This window comes from Apium graveolens, chromosome 3, assembly GCF_009905375.1.
Source record: "Apium graveolens cultivar Ventura chromosome 3, ASM990537v1, whole genome shotgun sequence".
NCBI classification, from domain to species: Eukaryota; Viridiplantae; Streptophyta; class Magnoliopsida; order Apiales; family Apiaceae; genus Apium; species Apium graveolens.
The window spans coordinates 165,033,980-165,054,700 of NC_133649.1; the positions used below are offsets into that span (position 1 = coordinate 165,033,980).

At 34.3% G+C, this 20,721-nt stretch overlaps 1 protein-coding gene across 2 annotated transcripts; it reads left to right on the plus strand.

Annotated features, from left to right (window-relative positions):
- Positions 1-6,277: 6,277 nt before the first annotated feature.
- LOC141712910 (PH, RCC1 and FYVE domains-containing protein 1-like) lies at positions 6,278-18,614 on the plus strand. 2 transcript variants are annotated; one of them, XM_074516039.1, is made up of 9 exons: positions 6,281-6,907; positions 8,347-8,433; positions 9,722-9,811; positions 10,025-10,111; positions 10,217-10,336; positions 13,059-15,149; positions 15,234-15,380; positions 17,466-18,010; positions 18,241-18,614. In XM_074516039.1, exons 1-9 carry the CDS (start codon positions 6,863-6,865, stop codon positions 18,326-18,328), a joined length of 3,300 nt encoding a protein of 1,099 aa, XP_074372140.1. In that variant the 5' UTR covers positions 6,281-6,862; the 3' UTR covers positions 18,329-18,614. The 2 variants fall into 2 exon arrangements, 1 of the variants encoding a protein (XP_074372140.1); XR_012571727.1 differs by lacking the exon at positions 18,241-18,614 and having other exon boundaries at positions 6,278-6,907; positions 15,221-15,380; positions 17,466-17,602.
- The last annotated feature ends 2,107 nt before the right edge of the window (positions 18,615-20,721 follow it).

Sequence of the window (20,721 nt, forward strand, 5' to 3'; positions counted from 1 at the left end):
AATCTGTCTCAATTGTGTAAAGTGCTTCACAGATTTGTCTTGATTTTTAATTGGACTAAATACCTTTTCAATTTTCTCATCAATTTTCTTCATTTGTTCTTTCAGCTTGAGTTCAGCTGCTGCAATATTGATCAGGTCAATGATGTCTAATATTGATGGCTTGGAGAAAGTAATGGCTGCAACAATTACTTTGTTGACTTGAATATGCACATCTTTCTCCCCTCACTAACTTGGACAATTGCATCCTTCTCCCCCTTTTGTTATCATCAAGTAATGCAGGGGTTGGAGTTTGAGCAGCCACCAATTTTTGAAGAATGAGTGTTTGATGGACTTGGTTGACAAGCACCTTGGTAAGAGAATTCTCAACTGATGCCAGCCTTGAGTCCAAAGAATCAATTTTGCTACTCAAGTCATAGTCCTTCCTGAGTTTTTTATGGATGTATTTTATTGTTGATTCAGGAAGTTTATACTACATTCTGTCATTGATATCCTTCTTGACTTGCTCAATATTGGTCTTGATGTCATCCACATCTTGAATCTGTTTGAGAGATTGAATCTTCTGCAGTTGTAGAGATTCTAGATGGGCTTAGAGAAGATATTTGGTATAGGCATCTGTGGTGGCTTGAAGAGCTGATTGAGTTTGATGGATAAGCTTAAATATAGTAGATTTAAAATGATGATCAGTGCAGTCCTTGTTAAACATCCAGGCTGGAATGCTTATGGTTGAGCTGGGTCCTGCATATCCCCCTATGTTCATGCCATCATCTTCTTCATTAGAAGCATCTCCAAGAGAGTCACTATAATCTAACTCAAGATCATCACCGGCTGTAGGTGGAAGAGAGTTGATTACATCCTTGGCTCTTAGCATAGAAGTTGTAGTGTGCACTAAGTTTAAAGTCCTCTCAGCAGCCTCATTGCCCTGTCCAGCTAGAATTTGATATTCTGGAACATGATGAATAAATGCCTCAGCGTCAAAAGAAACGGAGTCTAAAACAACTTGATATTCTTGCTAAAATAGTTGCTTCTTTTCTGCATCACTGACATCCTTTAACTCACTAGCAGTGGGCTCTTCCCATTCTTCTATTGTACCTGATTTTCTCTCATTATCTCTCTTTTCTTGCATCAGGGGCTCCCCTTGGCTTCCCACCCTCATACCCTCACCTTCACCATCCAAATTTCTTTTTGCATTTGAGCTTGGAAAACCTTCTTGATAGGAAAGCTAGATGTTCATCTATGTCCTCCATTCCATCCTGACTGAGATGATCTTCATGCTCAGCCACTAGCCCTTTTCCTTTGCCTTCACAAACCCTAGATTTTGGTGCAGATTCCATAGCTTCAACCTTCATCTCTTTCACTCTCTCTTGTTCAGCCACCAAAGTTATAGATCCTCCCTTCTTCCTTCCTTTCTCTATCTACTCATCTTATTCCAACTTAAGCTCATAAGTTTTTAGAATACCATACAGTCTCTCCAAAGTAAATTCCTTGTAATCTTGAGAATTTCTAAGAGAGACAGTCATGGGCTTCCATTCTTTTGGTAGAGATCTAAGGAATTTCAGGTTTGAATCCTTTATCTGATAGACTCTTCTATGCAGCTTTAGTGCATTTAGTAGTTTTTGAAATCTACTAAAGATGGCACTCAAAGATTCGCTATCTTCACAATGAAAGTGCTCATACTGCTGGATTAGAAGTTGCATCTTATTTTCCCTCACTTGTTCAGTTCTATTACATATGATTTGAATTATATACCAAATATCTTTAGCAGTTTTGTAGTTGATAACATTGTCAAACATTTCTCCATCAAGACCATTGAACAAAATGTTCATAGCCTTCTTGTCTTTGTGTACTTGTTCAATGTCTTCATCTGTCCATTCTGATGGTGGCTTTGGAATACTTTGCTCATTGCTTACAGCTTCTTTAGTATCTGTAACAGCTCTTCGAGGAACATGAGGGTCTTTCTCAATGCAATCAACATATCTTTCATCTTGAGAGAGAAGATGCAGGTGCATTTTCACCTTCCAATGGTGATATTTGTCTTTATCCAAGAAAGAGATCTTCACTCCAACATCCTTCCTGCTCATGTTGTTAGTTGCTTTGATCTTTAAACTCTTAGTGTGTCAAGAGCTTGCTCTGATGCCAATTATTATTCCCAAACAATCTAACAAGTAGATAGTAAGCCAATTATTATTCCCAAACAATCTAACAAGTAGAATTACAGAAGGGGGGGTTGAATGTAATTCTTGATTTCTTTTAAATCTTTAAAAAACTTCTTACAAATATAAATATTATTGTGTATGAATATGCTAATTACGGATAAGAAATATTCAAGTATTCAAACACAAAGTAAATAAACAAGGATGTTTAAAAACTTTCTGACGGATTATTGTTTCCACCAGAGATATATTAAATATAGAAGATCTATGTGATGCAAAAAGCACACAACTGCTTACAAGTGAATTTACAGAGAGAGAACTTATAAATTCTTAACAGATTATGCCTTATCTATTTCTCAGTTCTTTCAATCGATATTTTTTTACTTGCTACTCTTGGTTTATATATTACCAAGTTACATGTGAAAAAGTCAAACTAATAAAACAAACATGTCTAAGTCTAATCACATTAATCTTCATTTCTCCATCCAACATCTTTGTATTTTTTTCAAGTTAGCATGAAAATGGAAATACTTCTTGATCTTTATAATCCTGATTACAGGTGGCCAAATTCCTTTTATATACAATCAACCCATGTGACCTTCAAGTCACTATCAACTCCTATTTGAATTTGTTATCCGTCGAGACTCTGTTCGATCATCCGTCGAGACTCTATTGGATCATCTGTTGATTGGAACTTGGGTCATCCGTCGAAGCCTTGTAGAAACATCCGTTGAAAGTATTTCCAAGCAGTTGACTCAATTTCACTTATGCAAAATTTCAAGTCATCTAATATTTACAAGTAGCCAATTTATTTTACATATCATACTAGAAGCCAACATGACTTGGAATATCCTAAAACTTCTAATCCTTCAAGACATTACAGTATACAGGAATGTGCTACAAAAACTTATTTAATCATAAGTTATTCTTTCAACGGATGACAATTAAGATTATCCATTGAGAGCTACAATTACACTTAATTAAATCTATTAAGATGTTTTGGTAAAATATCATCAAACCTAGAGCATATTCCTAACACTATTTTGATATTTTAATTTACGGGATATAACGAATGCATGCTACTTGATTTCTGGTTTCATGAGTTTTAAAATCATAAATAAGATTTAGGTTGTCATTCTTTATTTTAGATATTTATAAATTAATGTCCTTGTAATAAAGTGAATATACATATCTACTTATTCTTTCCTTAAAACTTATTATTTTTGTAAATTATATTTTTATTTCATATTTTGTGTCAATTTATATGTAATTTGTTAATTATTTGGATAATATACGATTAAGATATTTCGTCCAGTAATATAATTTTTGCCATGATTTTGTCCCAATTTCGGGCAAAATGATAACATGTATGATCATGTAATTTAATAGTAGCACGTATGCATGCATGGTGTATTGAGTTTAGATTACATATGTTAAAAAGAAGTGTCATCATTCTCCATTCGAGTTTATATCTTTAAGTTTGTGCTATTGGGCTTTAAAGCCAAGACCATTTCCACCTTGATATTAAGTAATTTATTTAATTATAATATGTATTTTAGTCTTTAAATAATTGAAGTGACATGCGGTATATATTTAAGTTGATTAATTGTCGCATGTGTTTGTTACTCCCTCCGTCTCATTAAATTCTCTATATCATTTTTTGACACGTTTTTCAATACTCGTTTAAATTATAATTTCATAATAAATTTTTTAATTTTTTTTGAATAAAAGTTTTATGTTTAAACTTTTATTCAAAATTTTTTTTTTTTAAAAATATTATAAAACTATATTCTATAGAAGTCTCGAAATACGTGCAAACAGTGCACATATACATCCTACGGGACGGAGGGAGTAGTATTTATGTCGGTTTCTAAAGAGAGTGGCTTGGTTGTGGTGTAAGAATACAATTTGTTTATAAATAATTATCTATGTTCCGTTTATTAATTTTAGTATCTGTTCGTGTTATTGATTTTGGATTCAGTGTCGACTTTGAGATAAGTACTCTTTGACTAATTTTTATTTTTGGAAAAGATTTTGATACCTTGAATTTTGAATTTTGTATAAGATATTAGAATTCAGTTTCGAACTTTATAAAAAATAAGATACGTGAATCTTTTGAAAACCCAGTCTCTACGTTTTCGAACTCGTTCGTAATTTACATTTTTTAGTTCCAGAACTAGGTTTAGATACATTTTAGTAGGCGCACGAGTGTGCAACTTTAGATACCTATTAAGGGCGCGTAATTATTGAATTTTAGATGACGACCACCGGCAAAGTGTGATATAAAGAATAAAAATAAGAATTAGAGGTCGGCTACTGGCAAAGTGTGGCCGTAGATTAAGACTGTGGTAATTATCTATTTTACTCTGTTATATAATACTGTTCTGTTTTGTTCTGTTTTGTTCTGTTTTAAATTCTGAATTTTAAAATATAAAACTCTGAATTGCCTTTATTTCAAAAAATGTTTTACAAAATTATTATTGTTTTTAAAATATCGTTTTATTAAAACATCAATTATTTTTCAGTTAAATAGTTAGTCAAACTGTATTTGTTGAGTTTTGTAACTCACCCCTTTTACTTAAGTTTTGGTATTTAAATTTAATAGTCGGTAAGTGCGGGCTGTTAGAGACCCAATTAACAATTTTTACAGAGCCTTGTTTACAGAGTTGCATGGATGTTAAGATTTGAGGAAATATATGAATATCCCTGAGATTTTATGTTTTTAAATTTTGTGATGAAAAATTTATTTTGACGTTTCTTTTAATTTTATTGACCTTTTTAAAAATAAATTTACTCAATTTTTACTTGAACTTTCATAATATGCAAAAAAGACTGTATAATTTAACCTATTAAAAGATAAATTACCAAAAATATTAGCTATTCTATTTTTTTTTAAAATTTTACTATATTCTGAAAATATTTGCAAAAGTACGGTGTGATCAAAATCAAATAGATATGCAACTAGTTGAATCGATTTTTTGGTTGCATTTGAGGTTGGACGAGATTATATGGAGTTGAAGCAACTCGTCGTATCTAGTTGAATCGAGTTTTAGAAAACCGTATTTTTGCAGAACAATTTTGAAAAATAGTATTTCTGTAAATGAAAACGTATTTTTTTAAAAATATGACAGTATTTTTTAAAAAAAATATTTGACCTTTCCCTAATTAAAATTATATCGAACTAAATACATAATTTAGTTAATTAAGATTTTTGGGAATGTACTATAGAAGGAATAAATACTTTAATATATTATACTAGTTTTTTACACACAGTACGCTTTACAAGGATAATGTTAGTATAATAAAAGTATACTAATTTATAATACTTTTCTGCAAATAAGAAATTTCTAGAAAACAGTTTATTTTTACAACTATTGTAGATACAGTGACATAATTTGTTTAACATAGAAAAATACAGTTTTAAAAAACAACAAACTTTACAGAATATAATGAAAGAGAGTAAGAAAATGAGTATGAAGTTTACCGTATGCCTGACATTTCTGCATTCGAAGAACCGAACCGAAATGCATGGATCCAAGATCCGATCCGAGATCCGATAATTATTCGAAAACCAAATTAAACCGATCCGAAAATTACCCGAACCGAAAATTTAACCGAAAATGATCCGAAATACTAGATCCGATTATAAATTGGAACCGAACAAAACCGATTCAGATAATATTCGAACCGAATATGATCCGAAATAAGCAAAATTCAAACTTAAATGTATCTTATATTCGTGATAATTTGATTATTTAATTATAAATTAATGTAACAGTACATTATATTATATTAAAAGTACTATATTTAATAAAAAGATATTTTTTTAAGTCTCAAAACATGAAAAAATAAATAAGTTATGATCCGAAATATCCTAACCGAATTTAATCTTAACTGAATTTTGTTCGATTTTTATCCGAATTTCATCTGCTTTTGATCCGAATTAGACCCGAACCGAATGACATCCGATCCGATCCGAATGACCTCCAGTTATATCATAATCCGAAAGTGGAACCGATCCGAAATTGATCCGATCCGAAACCGATCCGGTTATCGGAGTTGCAAGGTCTGGTTAACAGTACAGTTGCTGTAAAAATGAAAAAGAGCTACGAAAATGTGTGAAGTAATTACTAGAAAGAAGAGGAAGGAGAGATTAGCATTGGAAATTGGAAAAAATGTGTGTCCGCTTTTCTTTTAGTTTTCAGGCCCTTTTCTTTCCTTGTTTTCATTCATAGAGATTCATCTTTGACCTCTCCAGGACTCTCTCCTCTCCTCTATAATCTCAACTCTCTCTAATCTCTCTTCACAGTTGAAAAATCTCTCCACACCGTTGATTGCGTTTCACCGTTTCCGTAGATCAACCTCAACTCCGCCGTATAATTTAATCTTCGCTCCCTCTAATCTCTCTCTATATTTGAAAATTTAATTTAACGGCGGGTGAGCCACTTAGAGCTGTTTAGTCAAAATAATCGAAACGGCTTGGAATACACTTGTTTTGAATTGAATTGATAGATCTGAGAGGCTGCGGTTGAGTTGTAGGGTTTAGTGTTCTCGATTATCGTGTTAATTATTTATTAGTAAATAGAGAGTTGTTTAGAAGGCGTGGGGGTGAAGAGTTTGATGGTAGTATACGGCACACGGTTTTTGACTTTTGATGACGACCGGAACTCTTCGGAGGTGGCGGTGGTGTGCTGGTGAATCTCTCTCATGGAATGGCAGATCTCGCGAGCTCCGCTAATGCTGACAATATCGAACAGGTATATCTTTTCATTAGTTCTAGCTGTTTTAATTTTTGCTGTTGTATTGTAATGTATTGTAATTCTTTATTACTGTGTCCCGGAAGTAAGGTTAGTGTCAAATTAAAAAGAATGTTGATATTTGTGTGTGAGATCATAGAGTTTCGGACCAGTGTATAAACTCTTGATAGTGCAGATGATTGGTCTGCTAGAGTGGACTTGTGTGTGTTCTGGTGCATTTTTCTCTTCATAATTAAGAAAAAGTTAATTTTGACTTGATACACTGTTAGGTTGGTGGTAATTTAGTACCCTGCATAACTTTTTTTTAGAACAAAGGTACTATTTTTCTGATATGTATGAGAGTAGACTATGTATTGTAATGGAGATTGGAGAATAGTAAAAATTTAGAAGAAATACGAGATGCGTGATCATGAGGAGCTAAATAAACAATAAAATATGATTACAAAGGCGGGAATAAGTTTAAACCATGAAGATGGGCATTTGGGTTGTAGAATACTATGCACTGTAGATAGCAGATAGCTGAGATGTCTAAATATATGCATATGAACTACTTTCTGGCTTTTTACTACTTGCAAATAGTCGATTTCAAGGCACTTGGGCACCAAGGCTCAAATTGCCACTGTGATAACCATGGATATTGTAAAGTCTGGTATCATGGCAATGCATTTGACCTTAAAATGCCCCTTTAAAAAACAAAATATAAGTTTCTGCAGTTTTTGATTTGTCTTTGGTGTTGTGCAAAAGTCGATGAATTATGCCACCAAGTTGATAATAGTAAAACATTGAACCTCGCTACTGTTCCCATTAGATGCAAATTTAGGTACAATTTTGATAAATAACTGTAGTTTAAACTCTTATGCCTAAATTCAGACTTATATGCATTTGCCAAATAGAAAGTTGAGAAATTACTGAAAAGGTTTGCAATAAGCTATTAGGTTCACGAACTACCGGCCAACTTTTATCTGGAGTAGCAAGTCAACAAGCTACTAAATTTTGTACATGCTTACATGCTATGCATATAATAATCTCTGTCGGCTACTGGGAAATATGTTGCAGAGCTTACCCTTTAGTGGGATTCATACATCAACAGTTTAACACTTACTTGTGGCTTCAGAACCCTCTTGAAAAGCTTACACCATAACTTTTGCTACAGCTTGTTAAATTCTGGAATGGTTTGTGTTCCTTGACTTCCTATTCTTTTGATATCTACTCTACAAAAGATATAATATTGTACTCTGCAAAATAATGTATTGAACAAACAGAACTTTCTACTACTAATATTATTATCTGAAGGCCTTGTTGGTTAAAAGATCATCCCACCATGGTTGGTGGTGGTGGTGTTGCCAGCGTAAATTTAGTGCGTAATGATTTTGCATTTATATTATTATATGTATCGGAACAGCTTATCACTTTGTATTTTCCTCTTTTACCGGTTGCAGGCGCTAATTACTTTAAAGAAGGGTTCTCAGCTACTTAAATATGGTCGGAAGGGAAAGCCAAAATTTTGTCCATTCAGACTTTCTTACGTAAGTATTTCTTACCATTGAATTTGTAGGAACTTAATTTGCAAAGTAAGATATGTAATTATGTGTAAACAGATATGAATATTCTTGTATAATAAAATTTGTTAGCAATTATATATATATTAATTATATTTATCTATATATATAATTATGTTCAACTAAAAACATTCTTAGCCTACAACCCTACTAGCTAAACCTTACTAGAAGAATTCACTAGTAACTAACACAGAGTGCATTAGAAGTGTGGAGAAGTATTTGCCAAATATTTTATAAATAATAAAATAAAACTTTGTTGTATTAATTAATTGTAAATTTATTTATTACATAGTCATTATATATTGGTTAATATAATTTGTATTGTAAATTCAGTAATATATATATATATATATATATTTGTGTGTGTTCTATTTTCCAATATTTTAGAGAATCTTAGCGCTATTTTTGTTGCATTTCTTGTCGGTATCGGGGATTTAGCTTTTAGGCTAAGAAATATGTTATGGAGAGTGCCACAATCCTAAGAAATATGTAATGGAGAGTGCCCCTGTTTGCTTATATACTACCTTTGTCCTACCTAATTGTTTACAGTTGGGTAGGGCACAGAGATTAATAAATGTAAAGAAAAGAGAAGAGGAAGTGGGTAAGTTAGTGAGACCTACTGAAATTAATGAAGATGAATATACAATTTTAGGAAATGTTAACTACTGGATGGGACGTACCAATAAGAAAAGTGCTAACAATCTGTTAGGATGGAGGGAGTACATTTTTTCTGCGAAATGCTAGTTGGCGTGAGAGTATATAAGTTAAAGGCTGCATGAACATCATTCAATTTTGGTTACCTGGGTTTCCTCAAGAAGCCTTGACCTGAAATATATGATGTGTGTTTTAATTGATTATGTTTGTTAATTATATTTAAAATAGAGATTCGTATATGAATATGGTGACCATTCCTTGTGTTCTGGACTTCTGTCAAAACATATCCTTGACAAAATGAGAAGGCCTAATAGAGTACCAATGGCATAAATTAGTAAAGTGAGACGGAATTAGTCTTTAAAACAGGTTCAGTAGGGTTTCATTTACAAGGACATTTCTTGATTGTTGCTAATATTTTGTTTTACATTAGTATGAGATTGTCACTTCATTTATTAATCTGTTGCTTTTCCAGTGTATCACCTTGACCACACAATGCACTAATCACTACGATGGCAAACTGTATATATGTTATCATATGTACACAGTACTGCTAGGTTTGCTTTTCTGATTTTTTAGCTGATGATTTGTATTTCAATTTCAGGATTGTTCTTCCTTGATCTGGTTCTCTAGTAGTGGCGAAAGAGTTTTAAAGTTAGCTTCGGTTTCACGAATCATTCCTGGACAAAGAACTGTAAGTTACTAGAATAAGGCTTCAATAACCACTTGTCTGCAGTCTGCCTGTACTTCAGATTTTCTTAAAAAAAATCCTGATTATGTTATGAATTGCAAATGAACATACCCTGGACAAATAGGTTTACTATCTATATTACATCTGACTATATAGTTTGAACACCTTGTAGTACTTATATTGGTTTTTAACTTTTTGCAATTAATATTTCATCAGGCTGTATTTCAACGGTATCTTCGTCCTGAAAAGGACTATTTGTCATTTTCTCTCATATACAACAACGGGAAACGGTCACTTGATTTGGTGGGTTATGAATATATGATTCTGTAATCTGTTCATTTTAGCAAATTTGCCCCCCATCCGTTGTTTTTGACTTCAATGTTAAATTAATATTAGTTTTTTTTCCAGATTTGCAAGGACAAAGCTGAGGCTGAGGTCTGGATTGCAGGTCTTAAATCTTTATTAACTTCGGGGCAAGGTGGACGCTCCAAAATTGATGGATGGGGTGATGGAGGCCTCTACCTTGATGTAACTCCAGTACCCTCTGATATTTTGTATTTCTATCTAGTTTTTATCATTCACCCCTGCATTACAAATAATTTTACAACTCTATGCTTCTAATTACAGAGTTATGAAGTGGAGTTTGATTACCAATTCAGTTATACTAGCACATACACCGGGAAAACCATGCTGCTATTAGTATATCTTTATAAAATATGTTAATTAGATTAAAAAATGTGTAGTATTAATGAATTTCTCATTAGAAATTAAGATTATATTAGATACATTCAAGAATTTGTACTCCCTCTGTCCCGTTGAAATGTATACATTCGCACTCGGCTAGTCATCGGCTAGACAAGTCCAGCAGCAGTCGAGATCTGACACTCGACTGAACATGTCGACTTGATAAAAATGCATATTTTGGGACCAGTCGATTGACTGGTCGACTGGGTGACTAGTCAGGTCGACTAGTCGTTATGGGCCTCCGACTGGTTTATTTTAATGACCCAAATCTAGCCCAAATCCTTTTTTTCCTAATATTTCAACCCTAATTTCTAATATAACAAAAAAACGACGCGACCTAACAGCTTTTTATGCATACAGATGATGTATGTATATATATACAAATTTTCAGTGGATGCTTTTTAACTATACATACATATTATGTATGTATATATATACGAATTTGTATGTATATCTGCCATGTTTCGACTTATTGGCTCTGTTTTCGGTTGATTTTTGAAGTAATAAACTTATTATTGTTTTCATTTGATGTTTTAAGCTTTATAAATTTAGTTGCGGCACTATCAGGCTATTGTAAATTGTCACTTGCATTCTCTTCAAGTATTTGGATCCTAAAATTGTGAAACACAACATTAAGCTGGCTATTAGAAACTTCAAATACATAATATATTTATTATACATAATTTTAGTAATATATTATTATCTTGTCGACTAGTCGACTAGCCTGAGGTCCATCGACTCGCCTCGCCTGGACTTTCCGACGTGACAACCATGATACATTGGGTGTTGGATGCGGAGATTAAGAAAAAATGTAATTTAGTGAGAAGGAATAAGAGCAATTCCAATTGGGTTACCTATAATATAATATAGAATGCTTCCCCAAACTATATTAAAATAATGCTTACCTAAAATATAGGGAGTCGAAAAGATGTTTTGCTCCAACGGTGTTTCGTATATTGATTCCGTGTATCTTCAGATATGGTATTTTATTCTTATTTCATTAGTTATTTATTAATTTAACACTAATTAAAATAATTAACTTTATTAAATTTAATCTTGTACCCTTATTCTACGAAATACAGTTTATTTTATTTAAAAAATATTAGTTGTAATATATATAAAAATATATTTTTATTAATTATATATTTTTCAAAAAAAAGTAGCAAATAAATAAATATGAATTTACATCGAATTTGATCGTTTATGAATTGAATTTACGAATAAAGTCATTCTAAAATGATACCACTAAGATGAGTCATCAAGATAGGGAAGCAAAATTGGTTAATCAAATGTAGAGAACCATTTTCTCTCATCTAAAAAAATTAGTCAGGGGCTCACATGGTTGGAGATGATCTTTTGAGCAACAATCCCTATATCCATCTATGAGGCACAAATATAGGTAAGGGCTCCCTTGGGTTGGAGATGCTCTAAGAAAAGTGGGTAAAGTGGTGGGAGCAATAAATTTTTAATGTATATAGAAAGTAGTGGATGTAGTTAGTTTGTATATTATAAAAGTTTACTATTTTTGGAACGTATACAATTGAGAGGGACACCCCAAAAAGGGAAAGGGAAGTGTATACAAATGAACTTATGAACGGGACATAGGGAGTATAGTGAATATATATTTATGCATAAATTGCTTCTAAGAATGTGTTTGTTAACAACTGTATCATAGAATGGTGATAATAGATAACAATGTATATAGTTCGGTTTGGTCGATAACTAATTAGAGTAAAAATTTAATTATTTTAAAATCAAACTAGTGGATGCTAAAATAGCTGGCATTTTCACTTTTGTTTCGACAGGGAAAAAATAATATGATTTCAGTTTCTTTTAAAGGGTTCCAATGTTTTCAAGGTAAATTGGTTTTCATAAAAACCAAAATTACAATAAGCATATAGGTTTAAGTAAGCAATTAAAATGGAATAAATAATTTAAATGTGACATGAATGATAATAGAATGTTTTCTATATTTGGATTTATAATTATAATCAAATACTTATTGAGTTTATTTTTTGACATGAATGGAAATATATGAAACAAATTATGATACACATATATATACACACACATATTTGTATTAGATCTAAATTATTATATTATAAATAGATTTTAACTTAAATCATGGTACCAGTGTTCAGCCTACCACTGAAAGGCGTTTGAATCTAATATATGGTAATAGATGCTAATGTTTAAACTTTCCTAGCAAGTTGTCTTCTAAGTGTGTTTGTGTGTATTATATATCCTATGTAATTTTTCAGCCATGCATGTGGTAACACCACAACGAATCAACGATGTTACACAGTTAACCTATTAATCTTGATTATAAGTTGCTATGTTGTAAGTTTAAATTTAGATTAAGCCGTTAATATGCATTTTTAACTGGATAAGGTCCTAAACTGTGTGAACTAATGTTGTTCATTAATTTGTTTTTTAAAAAATAACTTTGAGTTTTATATTCTACTTTTTTGGACTGTGTAATGTTTGTTGCATCAAATAATTTCAGGATAGTAAAGACTTAACTTTAAATAGTGCAAGCGATAGTGCTGCTCGAGATAGTAGTTCTCCTGACGTTTCTCTCAGTTTCAACAAAAATTCTCCAAAGGACTATCATCCTAAGAAGTCCATCAATTCTGAAGGGTCACATGTAGCTCTGGATCAAACAAATATGCAAGTAAAGGGATCAGGTTCAGATGCCTTCCGTGTCAGTGTTTCTAGTGCCCCCAGTACATCTAGTCATGGATCTGTGCCAGATGATTACGATGCTTTAGCTGATGTGTACATATGGGGTGAGGTAATATGTGATAATCTTGTCAAATCAGATAGTGATAAAATTAGTGATTCTATAACCAGCAGAACTGACATCCTCCTTCCAAGACCCCTGGAATCCAATGTAGTTTTGGATGTACATCACATTGCCTGTGGGGTCAGGCATGCTGCTCTTGTCACGAGGCAGGGTGAAGTGTTTACATGGGGAGAAGAATCTGGTGGGCGACTTGGCCATGGTGTTCGTAAAGATATTACGCAACCTCAATTAGTTGAATCTCTAGCAGCTTGCAATGTAGATTTTGTTGCTTGTGGTGAATTTCACACCTGTGCTGTTACAATGGCTGGAGAAATTTACACTTGGGGAGATGGCACACATAATGCTGGGCTTCTTGGGCATGGAACTGAAGTCAGTCACTGGATACCCAAGAAACTATCTGGTCCTCTCGAGGGACTTCAAATTGCTATGGTTACTTGTGGTCCATGGCACACAGCCTTGGTAACGTCAACTGGACAACTGTTTACATTTGGTGATGGAACCTTTGGTGTTCTGGGCCATGGAGACAGAGAAAGTGTTCCATATCCAAGGGAAATAGAATCTCTGTCGGGGTTGAGGACAATTGCTGTTGCTTGTGGAGTATGGCACACTGCTGCTGTAGTTGAAGTTATTGTTACTCAGTCTAGTTCAAGCGTATCATCTGGAAAATTGTTTACTTGGGGTGATGGTGACAAAAATCGTTTGGGACATGGAGACAAGGAAGCCCGACTCAAACCTACGTGTGTGCCAGTTCTTATTGATTATGATTTTCACAAAGTTGCTTGTGGGCACAGTTTGACTGTAGGTTTGACCACATCGGGACATGTTTTTACAATGGGAAGTACTGTGTATGGTCAGCTGGGCAATCCTCAGTCTGATGGTAAGGTACCTTGCTCTATAGACGATAAATTATCTGGAGAGTTTGTCGAAGAAATTGCATGTGGCGCATATCATGTAGCTGTATTAACATCTAAGAATGAGGTCTATACGTGGGGTAAAGGAGCTAACGGGAGGTTGGGTCATGGAGATATTGAAGATCGGAAAACACCCAATTTAGTTGAAGCTTTGAAAGATAGACACATTAAGTACATATCTTGTGGCTCAAATTACACTACAGCAATCTGTCTTCATAAATGGGTTTCTGGTGCCGAGCAGTCTCAGTGTTCTGCTTGTAGGCAAGCTTTTGGATTTACTAGGAAGAGGCACAACTGCTATAACTGTGGGCTTGTGCACTGTCACTCTTGCAGTTCTAAGAAAGCATTGAGGGCAGCATTGGCTCCAAACCCTAGCAAACCATATCGTGTTTGTGATTCCTGTTTTGTGAAACTGAATAAGATGACTGAAACTGGTGGAAGTATAAGAAAAACTGCCATACCACGCCTTTCAGGTGAAAATAAGGACCGCTTAGACAAAACTGAACTTCGATTAGCAAAGTTCGGGGTCCCGTCCAATGTGGATCTGATCAAACAGTTAGATAGCAAAGCAGCTAGGCAAGCTAAAAAATCTGATACATTCTCACTAGTCCGTTCCTCGCAGGCTCCTTCCCTGTTACAACTAAAAGATGTTGTGTTGTCCACTGCCATTGATATCCGACGAACTATTCCCAAATCGCTGCCTACTTCATCCGGTGTTAGTTCCAGGTCGGTGTCGCCGTTTTCTAGAAAGCCAAGCCCTCCGCGTTCAGCAACACCTGTTCCTACAACATCAGGACTTTCATTTTCCAAGAGTGTTGCTGATAGTTTAAAGAAGACAAATGATCTATTAAATCAGGAAGTGTTTAAGTTGCGTCGGCAGGTAAATTTAATATTCGAATAAATGCCTTTTGGATGTATATAATTTGAAAATGTTGATAATAGATTTACTAGGGACTTAAAATAGGTGGAAAGTTTGAGACATCAATGTGAACTTCAAGAAAAAGAGCTTCAGAAATCAACACAGAAAACCCAAGAGGCGATGGCATTGGCCACGGAGGAATCTCTAAAATCCAAAGCTGCAAAAGATGTAATAAAGTCGCTCACATCACAGGTAGTTTCTCTTCGTGATCTTCTCTCCTGCCTCGTATTTTTTTTTTATGAGTTCTAGGTAGCGTACATGTGGGTTTTGGAATTCAAACAAAAAATATGGGTAACTTCATCAGTTTATAACTATATACATGTGCGATGTAGTTATATTTAGGTTGAAGGACAATTATAATACATAACTGTTTTCCAAAATAAGTTCACTAAAACAACAGGTTTTAATCAGACTGGCGATCACCTACAGAATGGGATACACAAATGAGAATGTTGTATCTAATTTGTGAATGATAGTGTGATACATATATTATATGCGCCAAATGTGTATCTCCGAGGTATACACATTGGTAAAATGCATATCCTGATGATACCCAAAAGTAACATTCTTATTTGCGTATGTATATACTTACATGCATATATCTAGATAAATTTACGTATCACCTCATCTTATTCATCCTTCAAGGCTTTTGTTATTGTCTTCTACTTCCCATTCTTGCCTGCTATCTCTGCCATTAAATCTTGATCTCCTCCACTGTTGTGTCTGAGTCTCTGAGATACAATCTTGTAATTGGTGTGTGAAGGTAAAGTTGTCCTCATTCCTTATAATTTTTTTAAATTTAGTCTAGAAATCCTAAATATATATATTAAGGTTTTGCATTAAATGTATGTAAACTTTGAGGTTTAAAGAGTCAGAAGGATCCTTTCTATGTATAATCTTCAAACATATAGTACTATTTTTAAATTCTTGAATTCCTTGGAGCATTTGCTTACAAATTATGATCAGGAACAATGCGAATAAAATAAGTTATTTTTTGGTAAATATTTTAAATTACTCTCCGGTTTTTTTTTAGAAACAATTTTCCAAATTAAGTCCTTTTTTTTAGAGAATTGCAGAATCCACCTCTTAACTTTGGCCAAAATTCAAAGTTGTATACCTGTTTTGAACAATTACAGATTGCATCCCATTATTTTAAAACCCGTTTCACCTTGCACCCCTTTTGTAATTTTCCGTCAAATATGACCGTTAACGTTAGTCAACGGGGGTAATTTAGTACTTTCATAACTAAAACATATTTACGTCTTTGAGAGAATTGCATTTTACATCCCTTAGTTTTGGTCCAAAATCAATATTATACACCTATTTTCAAAAATTGCAGTTTGCATCCCTTTTTTTTGAAACTCGGTACAAAAAGCACCCCTTTTGCCTAATTTCCTTTATTGGGCAGGGGCAAAATAGGAATTTCAGCTTGAAAAAATTAATTAAAATATTTATCTGTTCTAAATTGTGTTAAAAATTGAATTTTACATATATTTTATATTTTTCTGTTTTTGAGTCATAGCTTCAAATTTAGTTTTTATTACATGGTGTTAATTCCAAAAATTTATAATCCACTAAAATTAATTTAAATTACATGTATATTAAATTTTAATATTAAATCAGTTGCATCAATTTTTTTTAAATAATGTGACATTATTATTTTTAGTGTAGGGGAAGAATTCATTATTATAAATATTTTTAGCTTTTTTCGAATTATAACTACAAAATTTATTTAAATTTTATATTAAAATTCCTATTTTACCCTCATTATTTTTAGTTGTAACTGTCAAAGGGGTGCATTTTGCATGCGAATTGAAAGTTAGGGGTTGCAAGCTGCAATTACCGTTCAAATACTAATATACCAACTTTACCCTTCAAACACTTGACGTTAACTTTTGTATTTGACGGAAAATTACAAAAGGGGTGCAACTTGAAACGGGTTTGAAAGTAATGGGATGCATTCTGCAATTCTCTCTTTTTTTTTCAAACAAACGGATCCTTAGATGTTACAGTAATGCAGGAATCCTAATTGTTTAAGCTGTTCACTCCATTTGCTTCAATGTAGGCTATAAGCATTTTTAGTTTACGCCTAAGAAACTCAAATCTAACTATCTAATATTGTGAGGATCCATGGCTTTTGCACTGATATTAGAAAGCTAAACCACCCTCATGAAGCTTTGATGCCGACAGTTTTTTTGTCCATGTTAATATTATTTTTGTCATGCTTTCCACCCACACTTTAAATTATTAATACTTTATTTCTATTGTTTATGTCAGCTCAAAGATATGGCTGAGAGATTGCCACCTGGTGCTTATGACTCTGAAAGCATAAGGCTTGCATGCTTGCCCAATGGCTTGGATCGAGACAGTGTAAACCATCTGGAGACAAATGGAGAACGAAGTTCAAGATCCAATTCGATAAAAAGCTCTAACTTTGTTTCTCAAGTAGGCGGGGAAACTAGTTCAGTTGATGGGGCGGATGGCCCTACTGAACTACCTAGAGACCTGACGGTGTGCAATGGAATCAGTTCCAGTAACAGCCAGGACCTCTTGACATCCAATGTAAGGGAAGATTTTTCGGATCATAAACTTCCTAGTAGTAATGGAGTGCAAGAGGGAAGTAATAGTGTTTTATCTGGCCCCGACAAGGAACCTGGGCATTTTCAAGGTGGCGAGAATGGCATGAAACACAGAAATTTGACTGTGCCTACTAATCCAAATCAAGTTGAGGCCGAGTGGATAGAGCAATATGAACCCGGTGTGTATATAACACTAGTAGCACTACAAGATGGAACTAGGGATCTCAAGAGAGTGCGCTTCAGGTACTGACATTATATTGTTTTATTAAATGTGTTTGAAACCATACATTTATTTTGTCAAAAATAGACTCATTTATCAGAAGTCTAGAGGGCTAGATCTATAATTTAGTCCTATTAGCCACTGTCTATAAGGTCATTATTTGTGAAACAATCATTTTATATTACCATGTGTATGCGTTTAGTAAATGGTAAATTCAATTGTCAATGATGACCTTTATGTTCCATATTTGCAGTCGAAGAAAATTTGGAGAGCACCAAGCAGAGACATGGTGGTCCGAGAACCGGGAAAAGGTATACCAGAAGTACAATGTTAGAGGATGAGTTTCCAGTGAACATTATTTTGGCATATCACAGTAGGTTGAAAGCTGAGGAAAGGGAGGGGAGTTATAGTTCCCTGATTTTTGTTCTCGTCTCCTGTTCAATAATTATTTTCTTGTTTTATCAAATCTATAAGCAGGTTCCAGTCATCCCAGTCCTCCCAATTTGTGTTGTAGTCATGTAGTGTACATAATCTCCAAGTAAGAGTTTCAGGAAATTTTTGGTACCGTTTTCAGCAGATTCTTTGGAAGGTGGAAAATCCCAATTTAATCGACTTTTTTGATTTGCACTTTCAAAAGGGACCTTTCAAGATTTAGGAGAAATTGCAATGTTGATAAAATTATTTCATATTTTTATTTTGTTTATCTGCTTTTAACGTATTAGAATTTAATCTTTTGTAGAATGAAATTTTATATACGATTAACACATCATAATCTCTATTAAGGTTTGCTACATGTGAGTGCCAATATTGAAGAATGTAATCCCTGCAACGTTCCAAGAAAACCTTTGGAAGGGCATTGGTAGATGGGGGTGAGAGTTGAACCCATAATTTTGAGCGACTACAAAATTTTGAATCTGAATTTCATTTTACAGTGGTTCATGCATCTTTCATCATATGCATATTTTTTTGAAAGCAAATAAGAATTTTATTCATTAGGATAATCATTCATAATTGTCTCCAACAAACAAGCAGGAGACGTAAAAACATGGAAGCAATTCAGTGAACAAGGAACTCGAGAGCGGAACGACCAGAAAAAGAAGTGAATATTCCAAAGCATTCGCTTCTGAAAGATGTTAGCTTGCTTGCGAATGTGATGAATCTTAGAACCTGGTATGGAGTTCAGAAGCCTCTTGCAGTGATCTATGGCCAACCTCGATTAAGTACTCTTTCTTACGCACAGCATTAACGGTGAGAAGAGAGTCTGACTCGAGGATCACATTGTCTTCTCCTCTTTGTATAACCCATGAGAGGGCCTCACCAACTCCAATACATTCTGCCTCAAAAACTGTATTTGGACATGGCAGTGTTAATACTTTTGCCTCTAGGAATAAGCCAGTATGGTCACGTAGCACCATTCCTATTGAGAATGAATCAGCCTGAGGGTAGACAGAGGCATCAACGTTTACCTTTAACATCCCTTGAGGAGGAGGAGTCCATTTGCGTGTTAGCAGCACACGGGCAGAATAGTCACCAGTAGCATAAGTCACCTTCCCCTTAGCCTTTCTCCATTCATCAACATATTTAAAACTCAACTCCATAGCTGTCACTGCAGGAACAAGCTTATCCTCCCACACCTTTTTATTACGCCAAAATCATACTTCCCACAACACAGTTGCCAGCTTAATAGAATCTTTACCACTCAAGATTTCGAGCTGACTAAGTAACCATTCGGGTGCAGAGGGAACTTGGGACATATCAAATGATAGACCAGCAGCCTGCCCACAACTCTTAGCGTAGTGACAATCGAAGAATACATGACACATATGCTCAACATCCTCACTACACATTGGGCAAATAATAGTAACACGAACTCCTTTGTGACGAAGACGGTTTTTCACTGGTATGTTGTTTCTACAAAACCTCCATAAGAATATTTTCATTTTATGAGGAACTTTCAGATTCCATAATCTATTTCAGCCAACAGATCGGGTACATAGAGAATCACCAACAAAATGATTATGCCAAAAATGATATCCAGTCCTTACATTATAAATTCCATCAGTGGACATGGACCAAACCATCCTATCTTCAACAGATTGTTGCGGCACAGAGGTTTCCAGAATGGCTTTTGCATCATCATTGGTAAACATCTCATATACCTTACCTGAATCCCAGAGTTTAGTTCCTGGGTAGAATAGCGAAGAAACAGTCTCATTCCTGTGTTCGTAGCTCCAGTGTTTCTCTACTTTAAAATCCACCTTTTTTGACAGCCAAGGATCCTTAGTTGCAATAACCCATCTGAAACCCTGACACAGAGCTTCCTTTGCTTGTCATAACCCAAGCCAGAGAAAGCTTGACCCTTCCCCCCTGCCAGCCTGTAAAATAGAGACTTCAGGGAAATACTTTGCTTTCAAAACACGAGAGACTAACAAATCAGGTTGCATAATACATTTCCATATCTATTTCCCTAACAAAGCAATGTTAAATCCGTGCAGGTTTTTAAACCCCAAACCACCTCTGCTCTTGGACATACTCACACCTTCACATGAAAGCCAGTATAGTCCCTTCCTCCGAGACGACCCCGATTTCCACCAGAACCCGTTAAACAATTTTTCAATTTCCTGAGTCAATGTCTTGGGTGGTAAGAAACACGACATGCTGTACGCCGGGATAATTTGAGCTACATTCTTGATAAGAATCGCCTTCCCTGCCCGTGACACGGTTTTGCAATCCA